Raw genomic sequence first — 20,824 nt, 5'->3', positions numbered from 1 at the left:
ATATCTACAGTAGAGGTAGCAATATGTACTAGGCTACAGAAGATGTAAGAAATGCACATTACTTCATCAATAATTGTGACCCATCACATCAAAAACGACCACTTCGCAGAGTAGACCTAATGTAGGGCCTAGGCCTACATTACTTACATGTTCTGTAGATCATAATACATTGCTTAGTATATCGCAGTATAGATCTGTATACTTGGTGAAGTAGTATTACATTGCTTACATCTTCTGTACTGAGATATGTGTATTGATGAAGAAGTAGGCTACATAGCTTATATCTTCTGTAGATCTTTATATTGATGAAGTACTTTAGCATTGTACAATACATCAAAATACAGATTTACAGAAGATGTAAGCAATGTACGTATATATAGGCCTACTACTTTATCAGTACACAGATCTACGTAAGCAATGTGTACTTCATCATCAATATACATTATAGGCCTAGTTATACTATAACTTATAGACTAGATGTAAGCAATGTATACTACTTTATCAATATACATAGCTGCAGAATATTTAAGCAATGTGTCTAATACGTCATCATTATACAGACCTATAGAATTAAAAAGCAATGAATACTACTTCATCAAAACACAGATCTACTGAAGACGTACGTAAGAAATGTATACTACTTCATCAATATACAGATCTATACAGAAGCTTTTTAAGCTATTAAACTACTTCATCAATACACAGGTCTACAGACGACGTAAGCAATGTATACTTCATCAATATATCTACAGAAGATGTATAAGCAATATGTATTACTTCACCAATATACATAGCTACAGAAGGAGATGTAAACAATGTGTACTACTTCATCAATATACATGCAGATCTACTGAAGATATGTGAGCCTATGAACTACTTCATCAATACACAGATCTACAGAAGATGTAAGCAGTGTATACTACTTCATCCATATACAGATCTACAGAAGATGTAAGCAATGTATACTACTTCATCAATATAATAATATCTGCAGAAAATGTAAGCAATGTAGGCCTATACTACTTCATCAATATACATAATCAGAAGATGTAAGCAATGTAGGCCCTATACTGCTTCATCGATATATAGATCTACAGTAGACGTAAGCAATGTGTACTACTTCATCAATATACAGATGTACAGAAGATGTAAGTTATACCGATAAAACGCAGATATACAGAAGATGTAAGCAATGCATACTACTTCATCAATACTGACATAAATCTACAGAAGATATAAGCAATGTATACTCTACTTCATCAGTATATAGATCTACAGAAGATGTAAGCAATGTATACTACTTCATCAATACACATATCTACAGTAGACGTAGCAATGTGTACTACTTCATCAATACACAGATCTACAGAAGATGTAAGCAATGCACACTACTTCATCAATACACTGATCTACAGAAGACGTTAGCAATGTATACTATTTCATGAATACATAAATCTACAGAAGAGACAAGCAATATACTACTTCATCAATATACAGATCTACAGAAGATTTAAGCAATGTATACTACTTCATCAATATGCAGATCTACAGAAGATATAAGCAATGTATAGTACTTTGATCAATCTTGCAAGGACACGGTGGCTCAGTGGTTACTGAGAGCTTGCTCGACGTGCGTGGGTTCGAGTCCCCATCACATCACTTGCCTCACCCCATCCAGGTGCAATGGGAAGCTAATAGGGGTAGTCACAGTCGTTGTACTAATGAATCCTGCGCCAGTTGTAGGCTTCAAACGTGATTCCGACATATTCTAATGACGGCGGAATAAATGTAAAGCACTTTGAGGCTGTTTACGGCATAAAGCGCTATATAAATATCTACATTTGTTTTTACTACTTCATCAATACACATATCTACAATAGACGTATATAGCAATGTGTACTACTTCATCAATACACAGATCTATAGAAGATGTAAGCAATGTATACTACTTCATCAATACACAGATCTACAGAAGATATAAGCAATGTATATATACTATTTCATTAATATATAAATCTACACAAGCAATATATACTACTTCATCAATATACAGATCTACAGAATATTTAAGCAATGTATACTGCTTCATCGATATATAGATCTACAGTAGACGTAAGCAATGTGTACTACTTCATCAATACATAGATGTATAGAATATGTAAGCAATGTATACTACTTCATACACAGATCTACAGAAGATTTAAGCAATGTACACTACTTCATCAATATACAGATCTACATAATTAGCAATGTAGGCCTACTACTTCATCAATATACAGATCTAATGTATACTGCTTCATCAATATACAGATCTACAGAAGATGTAAGTAATGCACATTACTTCATCAATAATTGCGACCCATCACATCAAAAACAACCACTTCGCGGCAGAAATAAAAATGGAGATTTAAACACTAAGATAAACTGCTGTTTTTTAGCTTTAAAATGACACCTTACTTGATACAGTTCTACAGAATTAGCAATGTAGTACTTCATCAATATACAGATCTACAGAAGATGTAAGCAATGTATACTGTTTCAATACACAGATCTGCAGAAGATGTTAACAATGTATACTACTTCATCAATACACATACGGTATCTACTGAAGATGCAAGCAATGTACACTGCTTTATCAATGAAGAGCTTTGTTTCAAAACCCCTTACATCCACTTGCCCAATTTTGAGAACACATCTAAAAATCATCAAAATAATCACTGATATAAGGTGTTTGTCAACAAAAGCAATTTTTAGCGGGATGCTCATCTTACCCAAGCATCCCGCCATAAACTGCTTTTGTTGCAAACCCCCCATATATCAGTGATTTTTTTGATGATTTTTTGATGTGATCTCAAAAATGGGCAAATGGATGTAAGGGGTTTTGAAACAAAGCTCTTCATAATCTACAGAAGATGTAAGCAATACTACTTCGTCAATACACAGATCTACAGAAGATATAAGCAATGTATACTACTTCATCAATATACAGATTTACAGAAGATATACAATGAAAACTGCTTCGTCGATATATAGATCTACAGTAGACGTAAGCAATGTGTACTACTTCATCAATACACAGATCTATAGAAGATGTAAACAATGCACACTACTTCAATATACAGATCTTTATTCCATTTTTGCACCATATATCATCAGTTTAGCTTCAAAATAGCAGCATTTTCTGCGCGCTTCACGCGCATTTGTACCATAAACTTATTCTGTCGCCAAAAGGTGCTCGACTTCAAGAATTTTTTTCAACCCCCACCCCCCCCCCCCCCACCCCACCCCCCAAACCCCACCCGCATGTCAAAAAGAAATCTACGCCACTGGACGTAAGCAATAGAGTACTTATCAATACACAGATCTACGTAACAGTAGACGTGTAAATAATAATCGTGGAATTGATGTGGGGCCGTAGTGGTCAGCGACGACCTGTAAAGTGTGCTGAGGCTTGTGGATAAACATCTAGGCGTTGTGCCTGTGCGTAGCGCACTATAAATCACTGCGCTGCTTTTTTTTGCTTTTTTTTTATAAATAAAGCAATGTACCCCCAGCCCTTCATCAATACACAGATCTACAGTAGACGTTAACAATGTACCCCTTCATCAATACACAGATATACAGTAGACGTGTAAATGATAAAGCAATGTACCCCCAGCCCTTCATCAATACAGAGATCTGCAGTGGACGTAAACAATGTACCCCTTCATCAATACACAGATCTACAGTAGACGTAGACAGTTGAGCCCGTGCTATAGGCAAACATTTTGCTCATCTTGATATGAAAACAATAACTTAGCAAACACACAAATGTTTTTGATTTGGTAAAATCGTGTCAGGTTGCGGTTTATGTATTGTAAACGCGCACAAGACCTGCACAAGACTTTTTTTTCAAGGGGGTGGGGAGAGGGGTAAATTCCCCCATATTGTAATTGGTGTCGCCACTGACTTCTACTACATTATATGCAACAGCAAAGAGTGATTCACTGATTTCACTTGACGTTATTCGAGTTCAAAACGCTTTGACAGCAATAGTTGGTAATTAGGCTATTGCAGTTGAAATCCATACACCCCTTAGGAAGACATTTCCTCAACTACATCCCCTGTGTGGGAGATTTAAAGGTCATGTTTTCCATAGGGGTGTATGGATGTCAAATCGAATAGCCCAATATTTCTCTTTATTGCATCCGGAGTATTTAGAACAGTTTGCGGAGTAAAACAAATTATGTAACTAAAACTAAGTTCGATACCTTGTTCGGCGAGTATATTATAGCCTTTTATTTTCTTCAAATCATACACGAATATAGCGGACATGATGCCCCCTGGCTTTACATCATGCAAAGGCATGTTTCTTTGAAATTACCAGAAATAAAATCCGGTGACTATTTTGGCACGATGAACCAATATCTGTGACGTTCGTGCTTTTGGTTTAAAATTAATTACGTGCTTGAATAAATGCCTGCAAGTCATAGCCATAAATCGATTATTTGCACGGTAAATTAACAAAGCGCACGACTGCCATTACTTGTCTTTATCCAATGTGCATATCATTTTTTTCACATGAAAATCAATAAGATATGCTTGCAAAAATGTACATTATTAGTCACATTTTTTTGTTGAATTCAATAAAAACAACCTTCATTAGGCCGAGTAAAAATAAGATTAGTGTCCCTCCCCCGCTTCCTTTTTTTTTTGAAGATTCTTAAATTTTCTTTATATATTCTAAAATTTCAGTTATAACTTTCTATTTGAAGATGTCTAAGAAGTTATACAGCCTTCTATATCATGATATCCTTATAAATGTATAAGAAGCACTTCAAGAAAGTTTTGTGATCAGTAAAGGGGCATATAAGCTACCAGAAAAACAAAATAAAAAAGGCCTTTTTTTTTCCAGGTATCGTATTGTATGCAAAAACGGACCAAATAAGGGTTTCCCACCATTTTTCAAATACAAAAACCCCTCCTCTTTCCTTAATTTTCAAAATCCAGGATGCTAACGTGTTTTCTTTATTATTATTATTCGGCCTTGTAGAAAAAGCACAATTCCAATGTCCTTTTGCCTAACATAATTTTGTCACAGAAGCTTGTTATGGTGTCCATAATTTTGTTTTTGGTGGATATTGCTTCTCAGGACCACCAATTTTAAAAAATACACCCTCCCCCTGAAAAAATTATCGTTGTGCGATTCAAACAAACCAGTGGCGTAACTCCTATGGGCTCTGGGGGGCCGCGCCCCCGGGCACCCGGGCTAAGGGGCACCCTGGCCAGGCCTGGATACACATGCATTTCGACACGATAATACTTTGTTATAGGAACGAAGTGGACACCTTTACCTACCATGGAGAGAATTAATCTTCATTTGGGTGCCCCACTCAACACAAAATTTTCGTGCGCGAAGCGCGCAGTGCACCTTAACTTGTCATTTGAAAGACCGAAATTCAACTTGATTATACCAAATTAGTGGTATTTAAGCCTGACATTTCGCGCCCCGCGGGCAATTGTTTTAGGAAGAAGGGGTATTTTGTACTCTTGCTCCCGGGCGCCACAACCTCTAGCTACGTCACTGCAGCTAGTGATAAATCTTGAAAAGTAAAGCCATTGGAGAAGATGAAAACATTTTTGTTAACATGAAGTTCATTGAAAGATGAAATTAATTTGATCGGAAACACTGTTTTTTTAAAAGTTATGTATATATGGCTTTCAATCAAGTGCATAGCAAGCTTTCTTGGTCGGGGGGGGGGGGGGATAATATTTGAGGGCAAAAACGAAAGCAATTTTGCGCTTGCATAATTTTGACCCGGTATTTTCAGAGGGAATTTTCGGTTTTCTTAGAGAGAGTATGTACATTTAAGTCTTTGATCTTCCCAAAAAGGCTTTATTGAGACAATGTGCGGGCGTAGCGAGCAAAATGTTTGTATTTTACGCTATTTGGGCCCATGATCTGGGTGGAAAGGGCTTATACTTTGATCAGCTCCTAATCGGCGGGCTTTATAACATCGCGGATTAATATCAAAATATTTTACTTTGAGAATTGTTTTGTCACACCTCTCCAGAAGCATCACAAATTACTAATGCAAGTCCTATACTTTGTCTACTTTCTTTAACACACAAAATATAGGCCGGACAGGTCAAATAATGGCTGTCTTAACGTGGGTCTACTTTTGGCGTAGTGGTAAAAGCCTAACAAGTCCCGCCTATTACGAGCTGATCAAAGTATAATAGGGAAATTGTGCGCGCGAGCAGCGCGCAAATCTTTTGTATTTTGCACTATTTTGGCCCATGATCGGGATGAATTTTGGTGGAAAACGGGCTTCTTGTCCCTTTTCTTTTCCTTTGCGTTCCCGATTTTCTCTTTCAATTTTTGTCGAAAGAGCACTTTTCTCTTTCGGGCGGGGGGGGGGCTTTGCACCATGCACACCATTGGTTAGGGGCACCCGATCTGCTTTCGCCCCCGGGCACCCTGAACCAAAGTTACGCCACTGAAACAAACGTATTATTGGAAAGTGGGGAGGGCCGGGTGGTAAATAATTTTACAGGGTAAGACAATTTGTCATAATTTCAGTGGCGACTGAAGCATTAAAATGTAGGGGGGGGGGGGGGTTATGAGCAAATTTTTCTCCGCTCTACTGGGACACTAGCGAGAAGCGCACGGGAAAAAATCAATTTCAGATTATTTTAGCCCAAATTGAAGGTGTGTTTTGCTATTTGCTAACTGATGCTGCAATTTTATATTATTTTTGCCCCCCCCCCCAATGGTGTTTTTGTGGCTAAAAGGGAAGATGCACGGGGCAATTTTTTTCTTCTATTAGATTTTAGGGGTCCCCGTGAAAAAAAAAAAAAAATAGGGGAAGGGACTTGTCCCTCTGCCCCCTCGGATTCGCCGCCTATAGTATTATGATGTTTGCTTCAAAAGTGATTTTTTTTCATATGATTTCTTATTTTGACTTTTTGACGGAGCAAAAGGGGACGGAGGAGGGATTGAACGCATTCCTCTGGCGCCGCTAGTGAAGAAAAAAAGAATGAAAGGAAGATAAAAGGAATGAAAAAAAAGAAGGAAAGAATGAAGTAAATAATGAAAGAAGAAAGCAAAGAATGAAGGAAGCAATGAAGGTAGAAAAGAAGGAAAGAAAGAACAAAAGAAGGAAACAAGGAAGGATAAAAGAAAGGAAAGGATGAAGAAGAGAGAGATTATTAAGAAAAGGAGGGAGAGACCGAAAGATGGGAGGAAGAAAGGAGGAAGAAAAGAAGGCATTAAAACGAAAGAATAAATGGAGAGAAGGAAGGAAATAATGACGGGAATAAGAAGGAAAGAAATGAAGGAAACAAAGGAGGTAGACAAAAGGAGAGAAAACCAAGGAAAGAGAAAAGAAGGAAGAAAAGAAAGAAGAAGACAGAATGAAGAAACTAAAGAAGGAAGAAAGGAAGGAAATGCAAAAAGAAAGAAGGAAGACAAGAAGTAAAGAATAGAGGAAAACGAAGGAAAGGATGGAAGGAAAAAAAGAAGGAAGGAGTGGAAGAAAGAAGAATGAAGGATGGAAAGAAGGAAAAGAAGGAATGAAAGAAGGAAGGAAATAAGGAAAGAAATGAATGAAGCAAAGAAGGTTGAAAAAAAGGAAAGAAATAACAAAGAAGGAAACAAAGTTAAAGGAAACAAGAAAGAAGAGGAGGAAGAAAAGAAGAAAGAAAATATAGAAATAAGGAAGGATCGAGGAAGGATTAAGGAAAGAAGGAAAGAAAGATAGGAAGGAAGCGAAGAAGAAAGAAAAGAATGAACAAGAGAAGGAAAGGAAACAAGGAACGAGAAAAGGAAGAAAAGAAAGAATGGAGGAAACAAGGAAGTCTAGAAGGGAAGGAAGCAAAGAATGAAAAAAGAACAGGAAAGAATGGAGGAAAGGATGAAAAAAAATAAAGGCAAGAAGGAAATAAAGAAGGAAGAAAAGAAGGAAATAATAAAGGTAAGAAGGAAATGAGGAAAGAAGGTAATAAAGAAAGAAGGATATGAGAAAGACAAGCAGGAAAGAATAACGGAAAGAATTAGCAAGTAAAGAAGGAAGGAATAAAAGAAAGAATGGAGGAATGAAACTAGGTGAGGCAGAACTTTGGAATGGCCGTAATAAATACTCTTTTGGTGTTGATGGATACTATTTTAATTTTATCGTTTTGTGGAGAAAACTAACTTGATTCTCATTCTTTTTCATGATCTTAGAAATGGATATTGTATGCATTATGATAATTATGCATTTAATAGTATTTGAAGAGCTTAGTTTCAAAACCCCTTACATCCACTTGTCGAATTTTGAGAATACATCAAAAAATCATCAAAAAAATCACTGATATATGGGGGTTTGCAACAAAAGCAGTTTCTGGTGGGATGTTCATCCTACCCAAGCATCCCACCAAAAACTGCTTTTGTTGAAAACTCCCTTATATCAATGATTTCTTTGATGATTTTTTGATGTGTTCTCAAAATTCGGCAAGTGGATGTAAGGGGTTTTGAAACTAAGCTCTTCATTTGATGATAATTATATTATAGGCCTGCATATGAATTATTTATAATCAAGGCATTACCATCGCTAATAAATTAAATATAATGCTTGCTTCTCAAAATTATAATAATTACAGTACATCAATAAAGGATGTTTGACCTTTTTTTCTGTTATTCTTTTTTTGCTATAATGCTATGGGTAACGTGCAATTACCAGAGTAATTTTGCTTTCTTTGTTCAGTGTTTCTGCTGATAGCTACGCTTGGTCGCCAACTGTTTTCTTTGTCCAACACATCTGTACAACACAAAAAACACCAATATATATTTTCAAATACTAGTATTCCACTTCAATATAAATTGTTTTTATTTCTTCTAAAAACCAATTTTTAAATCGACATAGAAATAAGACTGCGAGTTTAAAGGTGAGAGCATAAATTATGTTTAGATGTTCGTCAACGATGAGGGGAAATTCCTTTCAAGATAATAATAATATTCATTGAGGATGACAAAATTTGCATACGAAATCCCGCAGAAGTGTGGCTCACTATTCTTACCACGCGAATGAGTTGCTGGCTGGTTTATTAGGGAGCTCTGTATGCGCGCGCCGCTTGTTATTTGTTCGTCCGTGAATGATTGCACAGTCATAAGCCGGCCTCATCCACACAGCATCATCTGTAAGATACCTCACACACGGAAAGGATAAGGGGGTCCAGTTGGTCTGATTCGTTGCTCTGTCTCTCTGCTTTTCGGTCAATTCTCAGAGTGGACAGTTACGCTTGGCTAGGCTGTGAGTGAGAGGGGATTACATCTTTATTATAACGGGAAGAACTCAACTAACTGAATGCACTACATAAGCAGTCAACCTCAGCAGCAGCATCAGCATTTGACAATGACGAATATGGCAGCTACACAGCTAAACAGCGGACCCGTAGATACAAATGTTAACCAACAGCAGCAGCAACAACCACCCCCAAGCGCTAACGTTTCTCAGCCACCCCAAAACCTATCGTCCTCAACAACGCTCCCCATACAATTCCAATGAAAGATCACGATGCTATTAAACTGTTCGTCGGACAAATTCCAAGGAATTTGGAGGAAAAAGATTTACGGCCGGATTTTGAGGCGCATGGGCGAATTTATGAGCTGACCGTTCTCAGGGATCGCTTCACCGGCATGCATAAAGGTACGTCAGATTTTCAGCTCCCCTATCTTCATCTCGCCCCCATCCTCCGACCTCATCATCATCTTCAATAGTCATCCGTTCATCTGACCTTGTATCACTAGTATAGCAACCACCCACATCCTTCCCGTATTTTATAGTGGTGTTGAAAAACATATTTTAAACACCGTTGATCAAAAAGAGGCGAGATGAAAATAAATAGCATCTGACGAAATAAGATGCACAATGATACCGAGGTTGCCGCATCATCGTAAAATCATGGACAAGGGTTAAATTTCATTCACTCTTAAACTTGAACATGTACCGTATACCGGCATACATCAAGATCATCACAACATGCACACGCGCCGTTTATAGACACGGCAAATCTGTAACCATTGAAACTGCTAAATATACTATTTTTCATTTTTTACTATAAAATATTAAAAAATGTATTTATGGTTTCATATTATATTTCTAGGCTGTGCCTTCTTAACATACTGTGACCGGGAGAGTGCGATACGAGCACAAACAGCTCTTCATGAACAGAAAACGCTGCCCGGGGTAGGTAGTAGAGTACTGTATTTAATTTTAAAAAATATATCCACATTTCATTCTACAACATAATTTTGTCTACCATCCACCCAGCAACACCATCCATACATTTAAATTTTACCATGCATTTTTACTTTTTATTGATGCACCAATGAGTCGACAATACAATTTGTTTCCTATATTATAGCACGTCTGGAACTCTGTTAGCTTTTTTGCTTATAGATTTCTTTGTTCCAGTACTAGAAGTTGAATATGTCAATTGCCGGCCGAGTCGCGTGCCGCATCAGCGGTCGCTCCACTGCTTCTTTTGTTCTTGTTTGTATTTCGATCGTGGTATATTATGGCCTGTCAAATAAATTCGCGTGACCCCGGTGAATGACAATAAAGAAAAGGGATCCCCAAGAAATTTTGTGTAATTTGAGCAACTGGGTCTCTCCTAGGATAGAGAGAAGAAGTATGAACCAAAACATCATGGGGTGACCCATTTTTGAAACGTCATTTTTGAACATTAATGTATATACCAATGACCCATTTTTGTTTGACCTAGAGATAAAAATGATATATATAAAAAAAAATGTATAAATAATTTTTTTAAAGTCCAAGCTTGCAAAGATATCCCTTAAAATGTAATGAGCTGAATCATTTCTAATCATGAAGTATGTGGAATACATTATACATTTATTATTTAGATTTATTACAGCCAATAATATATATAGCCAAAACTATTTTGAAAATAAATGAAATTCTCACATTAATTAAGTAGGCCTAATGTTGAATTACATACAAAACCTCTATAAGAACATTTATTATGCACTTGGCAGTGAACCTGATAGAATATGCTAGTAATAATATGGCACAGTTATTATGGTTATGAAGCCTAAAGCCTATAAAACTCAATTTATATACATGGGCATGATACCAACTATAATGTGGGAGTATTCATCTAATGTAGTAGCAGGCCTACTCTGGTAATTAATTTCCCAGCCTGTAATGTAGTTCACACTTGGTTGAACTTGGACTGCTTTGCATGTACATTGTACAGATGTTATTTTGAAAATGGTTTAAAAATCTTGCCTATAAACTTTGGATGGTGTTTATGGAGAGATAAAAAAAATTGCATATATAATTATCTATATTGAATGATATGCAAACTTGTTTTCATCATAAAATAAAAAATTCACATCTAGGGCCTATTTATATTCAGAGAAAATTTGATTTAAAACAAACCAATAAATAAAACAATGGGTTGCTACCAAGGTTAAAGTATATAAATTTATTTCATTCCCTTATTGCTGAATATTATATATGTAAATTATGTGCTGAATGTATTAGTGAGAGCTTCTGCATTTCCATACAAATAATTATCAGACCTCATTTGCCAAGAATAGCCTATAGATATCAATTGCTGCGGGTAACTAGACTTTCACAATTTGAAGGGGAAAGGGGCAGTGGTGTAGCGTCATAGGCCCCCAATTGATCCGAAATTTAAAAAATCTCAGTGGAAAATTGCTGAAAAATGGCTTGTGCCCTCTCATCAGACCCGGTGCCCCCAATCATGGTCGGTGCCCCCCATTGTGATGACACATGCTACGCCACTGGCAGGGGGGAGTGGGCTGAATAAGAGTTGAAATACCTGTCCTCCGTTGAAGCAGTGTGGTCTTGGGGGGGCAACCACTGTAAATAAGCAAAAACTTCCTTCTGACACCCTCAATGAATTAAGCTCCAACCCCCTGATCACAAGGAAATTAGTCTCTTTGTATTTCATTGTTTTTCAAATGGTCAACTAAACCCCAATTACTTAAAGAATACACAGCATTGAAGCATGTACAAATTGGTCATTTAGGGGGAGGGGGTCAAGGGTTCTAATGGGGGGGGGGGGGGGGTTAAGGAAGTAAATTTAACACCATTAATTATTAAACCTCAAAGTAGCCTAAATAATAATCATGAATATTAATTTTACTAAGTGGTGCATTAATTATTGAATAAAATTAACATTGATTACTGATTATTAAAAACCATATTTTTCAGATTCTTTTCCAATTAAACCAGGCAATGCAGGTGTAAATGATATCACATAATAGACTTTCAAAACTGGCAAATATATTTGTAACTTTCCCATACTGATATTGGAATGATTGCACAGATGCGAATCATTATGCGCAACCTTTTCTAACCATAAAAGGCATATAATATCATGATATGTCTCACATGAAATATGTACTAATACTCAAGATAAGAGCTATAAAAGTCTCAACCTTTTAACATATCTGATTGATGAATGTGTAAACATAACCTGATTGCCAAAGCTATTGGTTTGTAGCCCAAATGGAATGGTTAGTTCTTTGATAATGATATGCAAATTTGTTGGATTTCTATTGGAATAAAACAGCAAAAGAAATGTAATGCATATGCATACAAATGATATGACAATCTGTTATATTATTATAAAAAAATAAAAACATTTTGAGCTTAATTTATTATCCCCATATTTACCCACATAAATGGCAACACTGTCACTATCTTGAACACTTAAAGCATCATTCCATATCTTGAATGAAATATTGAAAGTTATGCCGCTCTATGATAAGCAATGATTTGTATTTGTTATGATAACATCCCTGTTAATACTGGCCCAATACAAACATTAACTTATATCTTTCCATATAAGCTTATCAGTTTTACAACGCAAGTTAACATTTTGTTAACCAAATAATTTTCAGATGTTTTACTCTTTTTGACATAACAACATGAAATCATTACAGATGATAAAAACTTGATTAAATCTAACTACACTGTACATTGTCATATTTTAATGAAGACTCAATTATAAGAAGAAAAAAATAATGTGTGCGTATTATTAATAAAAGACTCTCCATATACCAAATGATAAATCACTATTTTTCTAGTACCCAGTAGCAAAATAACCAAATTAAATTTCATTAAATTTCATGCATCCTCCATTTTTATCTCCATAAACATTTCGCAATGTCTGACTTGTCATAATGTGGCCCCTATGCCTTATAATTTATTTATATCATCATCACATACTTCTATATCATACACATAAGTCACTATGTAGGAGGACTACTACCCACCGCAGCAATATTGTCTATTTATATAGTATTTGCACGTGTGTATGTGTACCGTATGTATAAAGGCAATAACCATCCCTGTACACGTATTGTTCAAGGATATTTACGATAAAAACTCAGGGATGAGACATAATTATATTCTTACCAGCGAAAACCCAAATGAAACATAACTGAAAACTGAGCCCCCACTTTAATACAATTACATTGTCAATTCACTGTCTCATCTTAACAATGAAACAATAAAACTGACACCGTCGTCTTACGGTAAATTTGGCTAAGATTTCTACCTCCATTAATATCCAACGTACAGTACGTAGAATGAATCATCGCTACGTACATGTAGCATCTTTTTTTTTGTGCTTAGAGTTGCACACATTGGAGAGGTCAAATTAAAAGGACTCTTAAAAGGGATGAGCTCATCAAATGCTTGGTGTTTGTTGAAGATAATTGTAGGAGATCTTTTTAGGTTGTCCCTTGATTTAGCTAAAGGCAGTGGCTTCTGTACTTAGAAATCAAGTTTGCATATAAACATGTAGTCATTTTGGAAAGATTTTTTATTTCAGTAAAACAAAATAATTTTGCTAAATTTGACATATGTGGGATTAGAACAGATCTTTTTTATATAATATGAACATTTTGCAAATTGGAGGCAAAAATTGTACAAAGTCGATTGGCATATTTTTTACAAGTACAATTCTGTTCAGTATAAAAAAGGAAATATTTTTAACGTACATGCCCTGTTTGTTTAATTATTTAAAACAACTCCCAAATTCTGATCAATCCTATTCCCACAGGATTTCAATATCACCCAAAGCTTCAAGTTTTCACAAGAACGGTTTCATTTAAATCGCAAATCTGGTGTAAAATTAACAAATATAATAGGGTTGAAGAAAGAAAAGAGCGTTGGCTCTCCATAAACAAGGTCCCATTTTTTTTCAGATGTTCAATTATTAGTATTCCCTCTAGGCTTGTTAGCACTCTCAATATGCTTGGGTAATTAGCATAATTAGTACAGTTAGTTTGCAATTGAAATATCAGGCTCAAGACTCTTGCACTGTTTGCACAAAAGAAAGGTGCCAACAAATAATGAAAATTGTGTATGTATTTATTTTTAGTGTCTTTGTGCCTTCATCACTACAACAAAATGTGCTGTAAAAGTTGACATTTTCATGAAATTATTTTTTTTTTTTTTTTTTTTTTTGAATCTTTTCCCTTGTGTTTAAATTCACTATTCTAGATTTCATTACATTGGCCTACACAAAAAAGGAATATATTTGTGTGTCGTTATTTTCGTGGTAACAGCTTGGAAGCGAAAGTGCAAAAAATAAATGAATCGCAGAAATATCCACTTTTACAGTTTTCAACCCCTTAGCTTTGTCCAATCTGGACTTTGCATGAAGGAATAAGACATAATTCCCAATGCCGTTATAGTAATTTTGAAAATGTTCATGAGCCTATTAATTGTAATGACATTGGTAGAAAGCGGTACTATTACCAATACAGGCAGTGATCAATAATGAGCTTGACCCTATCCACAATAATAGTCACTAATTAGATGCCAATTACATACCTAATGTTTTGCCCAAGAAAAAAATGGTGAGATTAATCTTTGCTTATAGCCTTTTGATGAACATGGCAAATCTGTTATGAGGGGTTTTTTTTGGAGGGGTGAATCTGTTGTTGTTTTCCTATGTGTAAGTTTTTGAATTGGAAGCAACAAATGCTCTTTAGTCAATCTTGACCTAATATAAATCGCAACTTGGTAGTGACCAGGCGGCATAGGAAGCGCGACCGCGACGTACGAGGCTGGCGAAGATACAGGGCTGACAGCCCCATTCAAAATACACGGTTAGCAATTACAAATGGAAAATTAACATACTTGCAGTGGGGTACTTTGCAGAACCCCGACGGTTTTAGAGTGAGATAATTTTGCTTTGACACCACATAACAAATTTAGAATTGTTTGTGAAGATTTCATGATTATGTGTTAATCCAATGGCGACCTCAAAATTGGCGATATCGCTTCCATCACCGCCTGGTAGTGACTCCCCAACCATTCATGATGATAAAACTGTGAATCTTTGAACAATTTTGCTGCTCATTAATTTGAAGGAATGAATTAGGAATGAATTATATAAGGTTAATCCTTAAGCAGGGTAGGGTCAATTTTGCCAGTGACAGCTGCATAAAGAAATGTAAATTATTCAGTCTTTTGATTTACCCTTTGGCTATAGCAGTGGTCATCTTCATATGAAGTTAGAGGTCACAGTTCAATCAGTTGTATGAAAGGATCATTGTGATATGAACTGAGCATCTTGGCTATATGGTACAATAAATCATGTAAAATGTTTTAAATTCACTTATGGTACTAGACTGAAGATGCAAAACTATGCCAAAATTAAGGTTTAGAAAGACTTAGATTTTAGAGACGTCAATATTTTTATCAGTGGAGCAAAAAATTTTGCATTTTAAGATGAAATGAATTTACTGCAATTAAGAGAAATGCTGCGTTTCAAATTAAGCCTGCCTTTGCCAGTAAATCGATCTTAACCAAGTGACCTTATTCTTAGATAAACTAGTGCATTCAAAGAAAACAAGGCCCTGATTTAATTCCACAATTCCTTCAGCCATGGCCAAATAAAATGGAGAAGTACATCTACATAACCCCAGACATAGGGAAATACCACGCCACACTGTTCACATCGCAGGAGTAATCGCAACGAATCGGGTCAATTATGTTATTTCTACGCTGGCTTAATATTCATTTTAGGATCATTCTCGAGGGACAACCGTCACATAATTGCTCATATCCTGTGACCACATGGGCAATCTCTCAACACCATATTTCTACAAGTTTTTCTTAATAACGATACGTTTTCTTTTAATATCCGCTTTGTATTCTTAGTACGTATCATGTAAAGAAGCTTACTGTTTTGCTTCCCATTTGTAAATGTTTTTCCACCATGGCGGTGAAATTTTAGGCCATTTCCTTGATGGACTGGAAGTGTAGTGTTGCTATGAAAACCTGATCTCATATTTGGAGTATTGATGTTTGCATACTGTTACAATGGAATTAAATCCAGGCTAACTTGAGTGGTTATCGATTCGGCATAGAATTTGGATTTTAGAAGCTTCTGCCATGCTGTTGTGCCTATCATCAAATTAAAACTCTAGCATAATAAGGTTCCAATATTATTGACATAGTGAATGATTCTAAAAAGAGTTTGGGCCTTTCAAACCGTTATGCCATTGGTTAAGTGTTATTGCTATCTACTGAAGATAGCTATTTAATGGCAAACTATGTCTAATTAAACTGTGGTGCAAAATGCACAATAAACATTCCTGCTATCTACTGAAGATAGCATTCTTTTGGAAGAGAATCAGAATCCATCCAGTTTTGAGATGTACTAACAGAAGAGGTAATAATCATAATAATGCTATCTACTGAAGATAGCTATTTGTTAGCAAATGCTAAGAATAACCATTACTGCTATCTACTGAAGATAGCAGTATTTTAGGATCCATACTATAGAATTCATTCAGTTTTTTCGAGATGCACTAACAGCAGAGGTAATAATCATAATAATACTGCTATCTACTGAAGATAGCTATTTGTTGGCAACAGCTAAGAATAAATATCCTGGCTATCTACTGAAGATAGCACTCTTTTAAAAGCAATCGGAATCCATTCAGTTTTTGAGATCAGATGAGATAATAGTCATTTATATCTGAAATAATGTAATGGAAAATGTACTGAGAAAAAACTTCTATCCACTGAAGTAACAAAGACGAATTCTTCATTTTGAAAGTACTAACAAATAAATAAATTAACACAGCAAAAGATTTTTTTTTATCTCAAGATATATCAGCAATATTTTTGCTATCTCATGAAGATAGCATTTGTTTATTCACAGATCGACATGAGCATGTAAATATATTTGGTAATGCAATGTAAAAAATATTACTTTCTTATTACTGATGGTACATATTTTTACAGCAAATATTAATATATTTCATCTTAATCAGCACCTAGTTGCAGTAATCTTGCACAAAGTTGCCCTTTAAAATGGTCATTTCTAGACATTGATTGATTTTGTTCAATATTATACATTATGCATAGAGGATATGCAGAGGAAGAAGTGTAATAAATTACTGCTGTCTACTGAAGATAGCAATGTTTCTTGTAAATCCAACTTCTGTAGCCAAATATTTGATGTGGTATTAACAGAGTTGTAACTAGAGCATTCCATCTGATGACAATTGCAGTGGGGAATAAATCTAAGCTTGTAAAATTTGTGCGAAATATATTAAAGAAAACATGTTTTTCTTGTCAACTCATTTCAATGCAGTTGATTAAAATTCAGTTAATTAGTTATGAATGACAGTCACCTTCTAATCAAGATCACAATTTAATTACAAAATTTCTCAAATTTCTGTTGATTTATCATTTTGAATTTATCAAAAGACGTAACATGATAATTTTTCTCATCCTAACTGTACATACCGTCACAAACCACCAAAGTATTAAACATCGAGTGCAGTAGCTACATGCCCTGCTGATTTGCCATGGGAAGTCACAACGGGGCAAAATTTAGAAAGAAAATGAGGACTCTGGGAATAATTTGAAGGAATATTTAAATGACTAATCATTGCAAATTAAACTAGATCCTATTTCAGGGAACACTGGTAATTAGTGGTAGGGTCTTTTGGGAAAAGTATTTTGTTCATTTATTTGAAATTTTGTTACTCAAGAAATTTAGTACATGATTAAGAATGACATGCTAATTCAACTGTGATAAAATAATCTTTTGAATATAAATTGCTATGATTTGAAAACCTTGAGATATTTAATAGTAATATTTTGGTGAATTATTTCAACTATGTAGATGTCAGTGCTGATGGATTTTGAACCTGATGGGTACACTTCCACATGTAATATCTAGGGAACAAGTATATAGATCTAATTGTTACAAATTGTTAAAATGTCACCTTTCATGTAAAGAACAAATAAAAATCAATGATCATCAAGCTCAAAATTCTGGGATTTAATTGAAAGTGCAACCAAATAGGGATCTGATATCTCTTCCAATATATCGGTGACCTTTATAAAGGATTTGCACTCTGCTAAAAACTTGGTATTTGAAACAGCATGGTCAAAATGTATCCCCTTTTCCTATGGCAATCATTTCTAGTTAAGAAATAAATGTATGATGCTGCAGTAATACAATTTATAGCTAGCTGTCTGTTAGAAGAACCAAGTATGGCTATAATGGCTGAGAGTATCAATTATTAACCCAAAATGAAAGTGATGGTTTAACATGGGGCATTTAAAAGATTGGTGAGCGTGCAAAGAGACCGGTGTTTATCTTGTATCTTGGTAGAAAAAATGGTGTAAAATTGTGGCTTTGATCATAGCAATAATGGTGTGGTGATATGATGAGGCTTTTAAGCACTTTACTTGAATAATTGAAGCATAACTGTCATTGTTTCAAGGCCCTGTGTGGTTTATGAGTGTGTTTTATGGATGGCGGTGTGTATATGGATCACTTAAATTTGATTGGTGTGTCAGGTTAATATTACAAAAAATGGATCGGTTACATGGTGCGCCATGATTGTAGATCCCTAGAAACGGCAGCATTTTGTATGGGACTCTGCATCCCGAGTACTGGGTAATGTAATGCATAGATTTGTGCTTTCATTCTCATTCCCAGTAGTATCTCACTTACCTTGACTTACATATCATGGTTATGTGGGACTTTGTACTTGAGCATTGTGTAGTATGATGGATTTTCATTGTATGTTAACTGTGTGGAACTGTGCATCCCATACTAGGCTATTCCACTTGATATTCATACACCCCCTATGGAAGACATGACCTTAATCTCCCACACAGGGTGTGCATATTTTAAATGGAGTCACCCGTTCAGGTAACCCCATTTGAAATTCACACTCCCTGTGTGGAAGATTAAGGTTGTGTCTTCCAAAGGGGGTGTATGGATATGATCTGGAATATATATATATTGATTTTTTTATAATATTTTTAAATAAAATGCTAAAGTGATAAAAATGCTAGAGTATTGGATATGAAACTCTTTTCTCATCCCCAGTGGCTTCTTTCATCAACCCTTTATATCCATATATATTTCAGCATGGAAATAAGAGAATTCTCTTATTTCCATGATTTCAGTGATAGGTCAATCTAAGATGAGTCTCACAAAATAATCAGATGATGGTACAGTCATCATGGTTCAAATTTTAAACAATATATATTTATAATAATTTTTTGAAGAATATTAAAAAAAACAAAAACAAAAACCCCCAAAAAACCAATCAGAAACATTATTTATAATAAAACCAAATCACTGCAATATTGTTCAATCATATTTTACAAGTATTTGAATGACATATATTCTTTCAAACATTGCGCTGTTATTATCTTGATTCAAACTTCCAAATTAAGCATCTGGTTCACACTGCTCATTTAATCACTCACGGCAGGCTAAAGAGATGTGACTTTTTGTTTGCTCCGCCATTTGGCGAGTGACTTGCACTAAGCGTGCGTTTGTATGTATGTGAGTGGTGAGCCAGTTATACTGAGTCTGGGCCTGAGTCTGGGACAGTGGCTAATAGATGTGTCGTGTATTATAGTTGCCAGTGCTTAATGGCAGCTAACTCAAGTGGAAAAATTCAAATGAGCGCCTGAATTAAGCGTGCCAGCTAAGGAAAGCGACCATTTTGGAATGGAAGTTGCAATGTCTTATGGGATACTACATTGTGGTTGCTACATTTATTGCACAAGTCAGTGAGAAACTGACAATTTTGACCTTCAGATAGTGATATGCATTTTCTGAAATGTTATTTAAATGTTGAATTTCAGAAACATAAATAGATTTATATATAACTGTCATGTGCCCATATATAATTTCCTCAAAGAAATAAATATGATATACTGCAGCTAAAGATATATTTGGATTCCAAGTGTGAGATGTTGGCAGCAAATGTAAACATATATTTGGCAGCAAATTGTGACCCTAAGGCAAGCAATGCAAGTGCATCGATTCATACTGAGAACTTCAAGAAGTGTCAGCACATTTAAATACCTTTTAGTTTACAGATTTTGAAAACATCCTTATTAATTCAGCAGTGGGAACCATTTCTTTGTTTCAGGTGACAGGACACGGTTTTTAATTTCATAATTGTATGAAATGCTTAAATGCACACAATTGCACATAGTAGTTTATCTGAACTATATAGAAAAATCATGAAATGAACTATTTTGAAAAAATTGCAGACTTTAAAAATCTCAAGTGTTATATACATAATATGGAATATAGCATCTAATTTTGCAATCATTGAAGAATCTTTTTTCTTTGAAATGATAGTCTAGTCTTCATACATGTTCAATAGTTGCTACTACATGTATTATTTGATAAGACCAATAACTAAATAGTGAGTTTAATTTATGCTACTGTGGTTTGAAATTAAATTAAATATTGAGTTTAATTTATGCTCTGTGATATGAAATTAAAATGA

General features: G+C 35.2%; 1 protein-coding gene across 1 annotated transcript in view; it reads left to right on the top strand.

Moving 5' to 3' along the window:
- The first annotated feature begins 9,467 nt into the window (after positions 1–9,467).
- LOC140142728 (CUGBP Elav-like family member 3-A) overlaps positions 9,468–20,824 on the top strand; it is a 250,638-nt gene continuing 239,281 nt past the window's right edge. Inside the window, exons 1-2 of the mRNA XM_072164723.1 lie at positions 9,468–9,668; positions 10,126–10,208. Coding sequence (XP_072020824.1) covers positions 9,524–9,668; positions 10,126–10,208 — 228 coding nt within the window. The 5' untranslated portion in view covers positions 9,468–9,523. The remainder of the gene's footprint in view (positions 9,669–10,125; positions 10,209–20,824) is intronic.

This window comes from Amphiura filiformis, chromosome 20 (genome assembly GCF_039555335.1).
Source record: "Amphiura filiformis chromosome 20, Afil_fr2py, whole genome shotgun sequence".
NCBI lineage: Eukaryota > Metazoa > Echinodermata > Ophiuroidea > Amphilepidida > Amphiuridae > Amphiura > Amphiura filiformis.
This window is presented reverse-complemented; position numbering and strand designations above follow the sequence as displayed.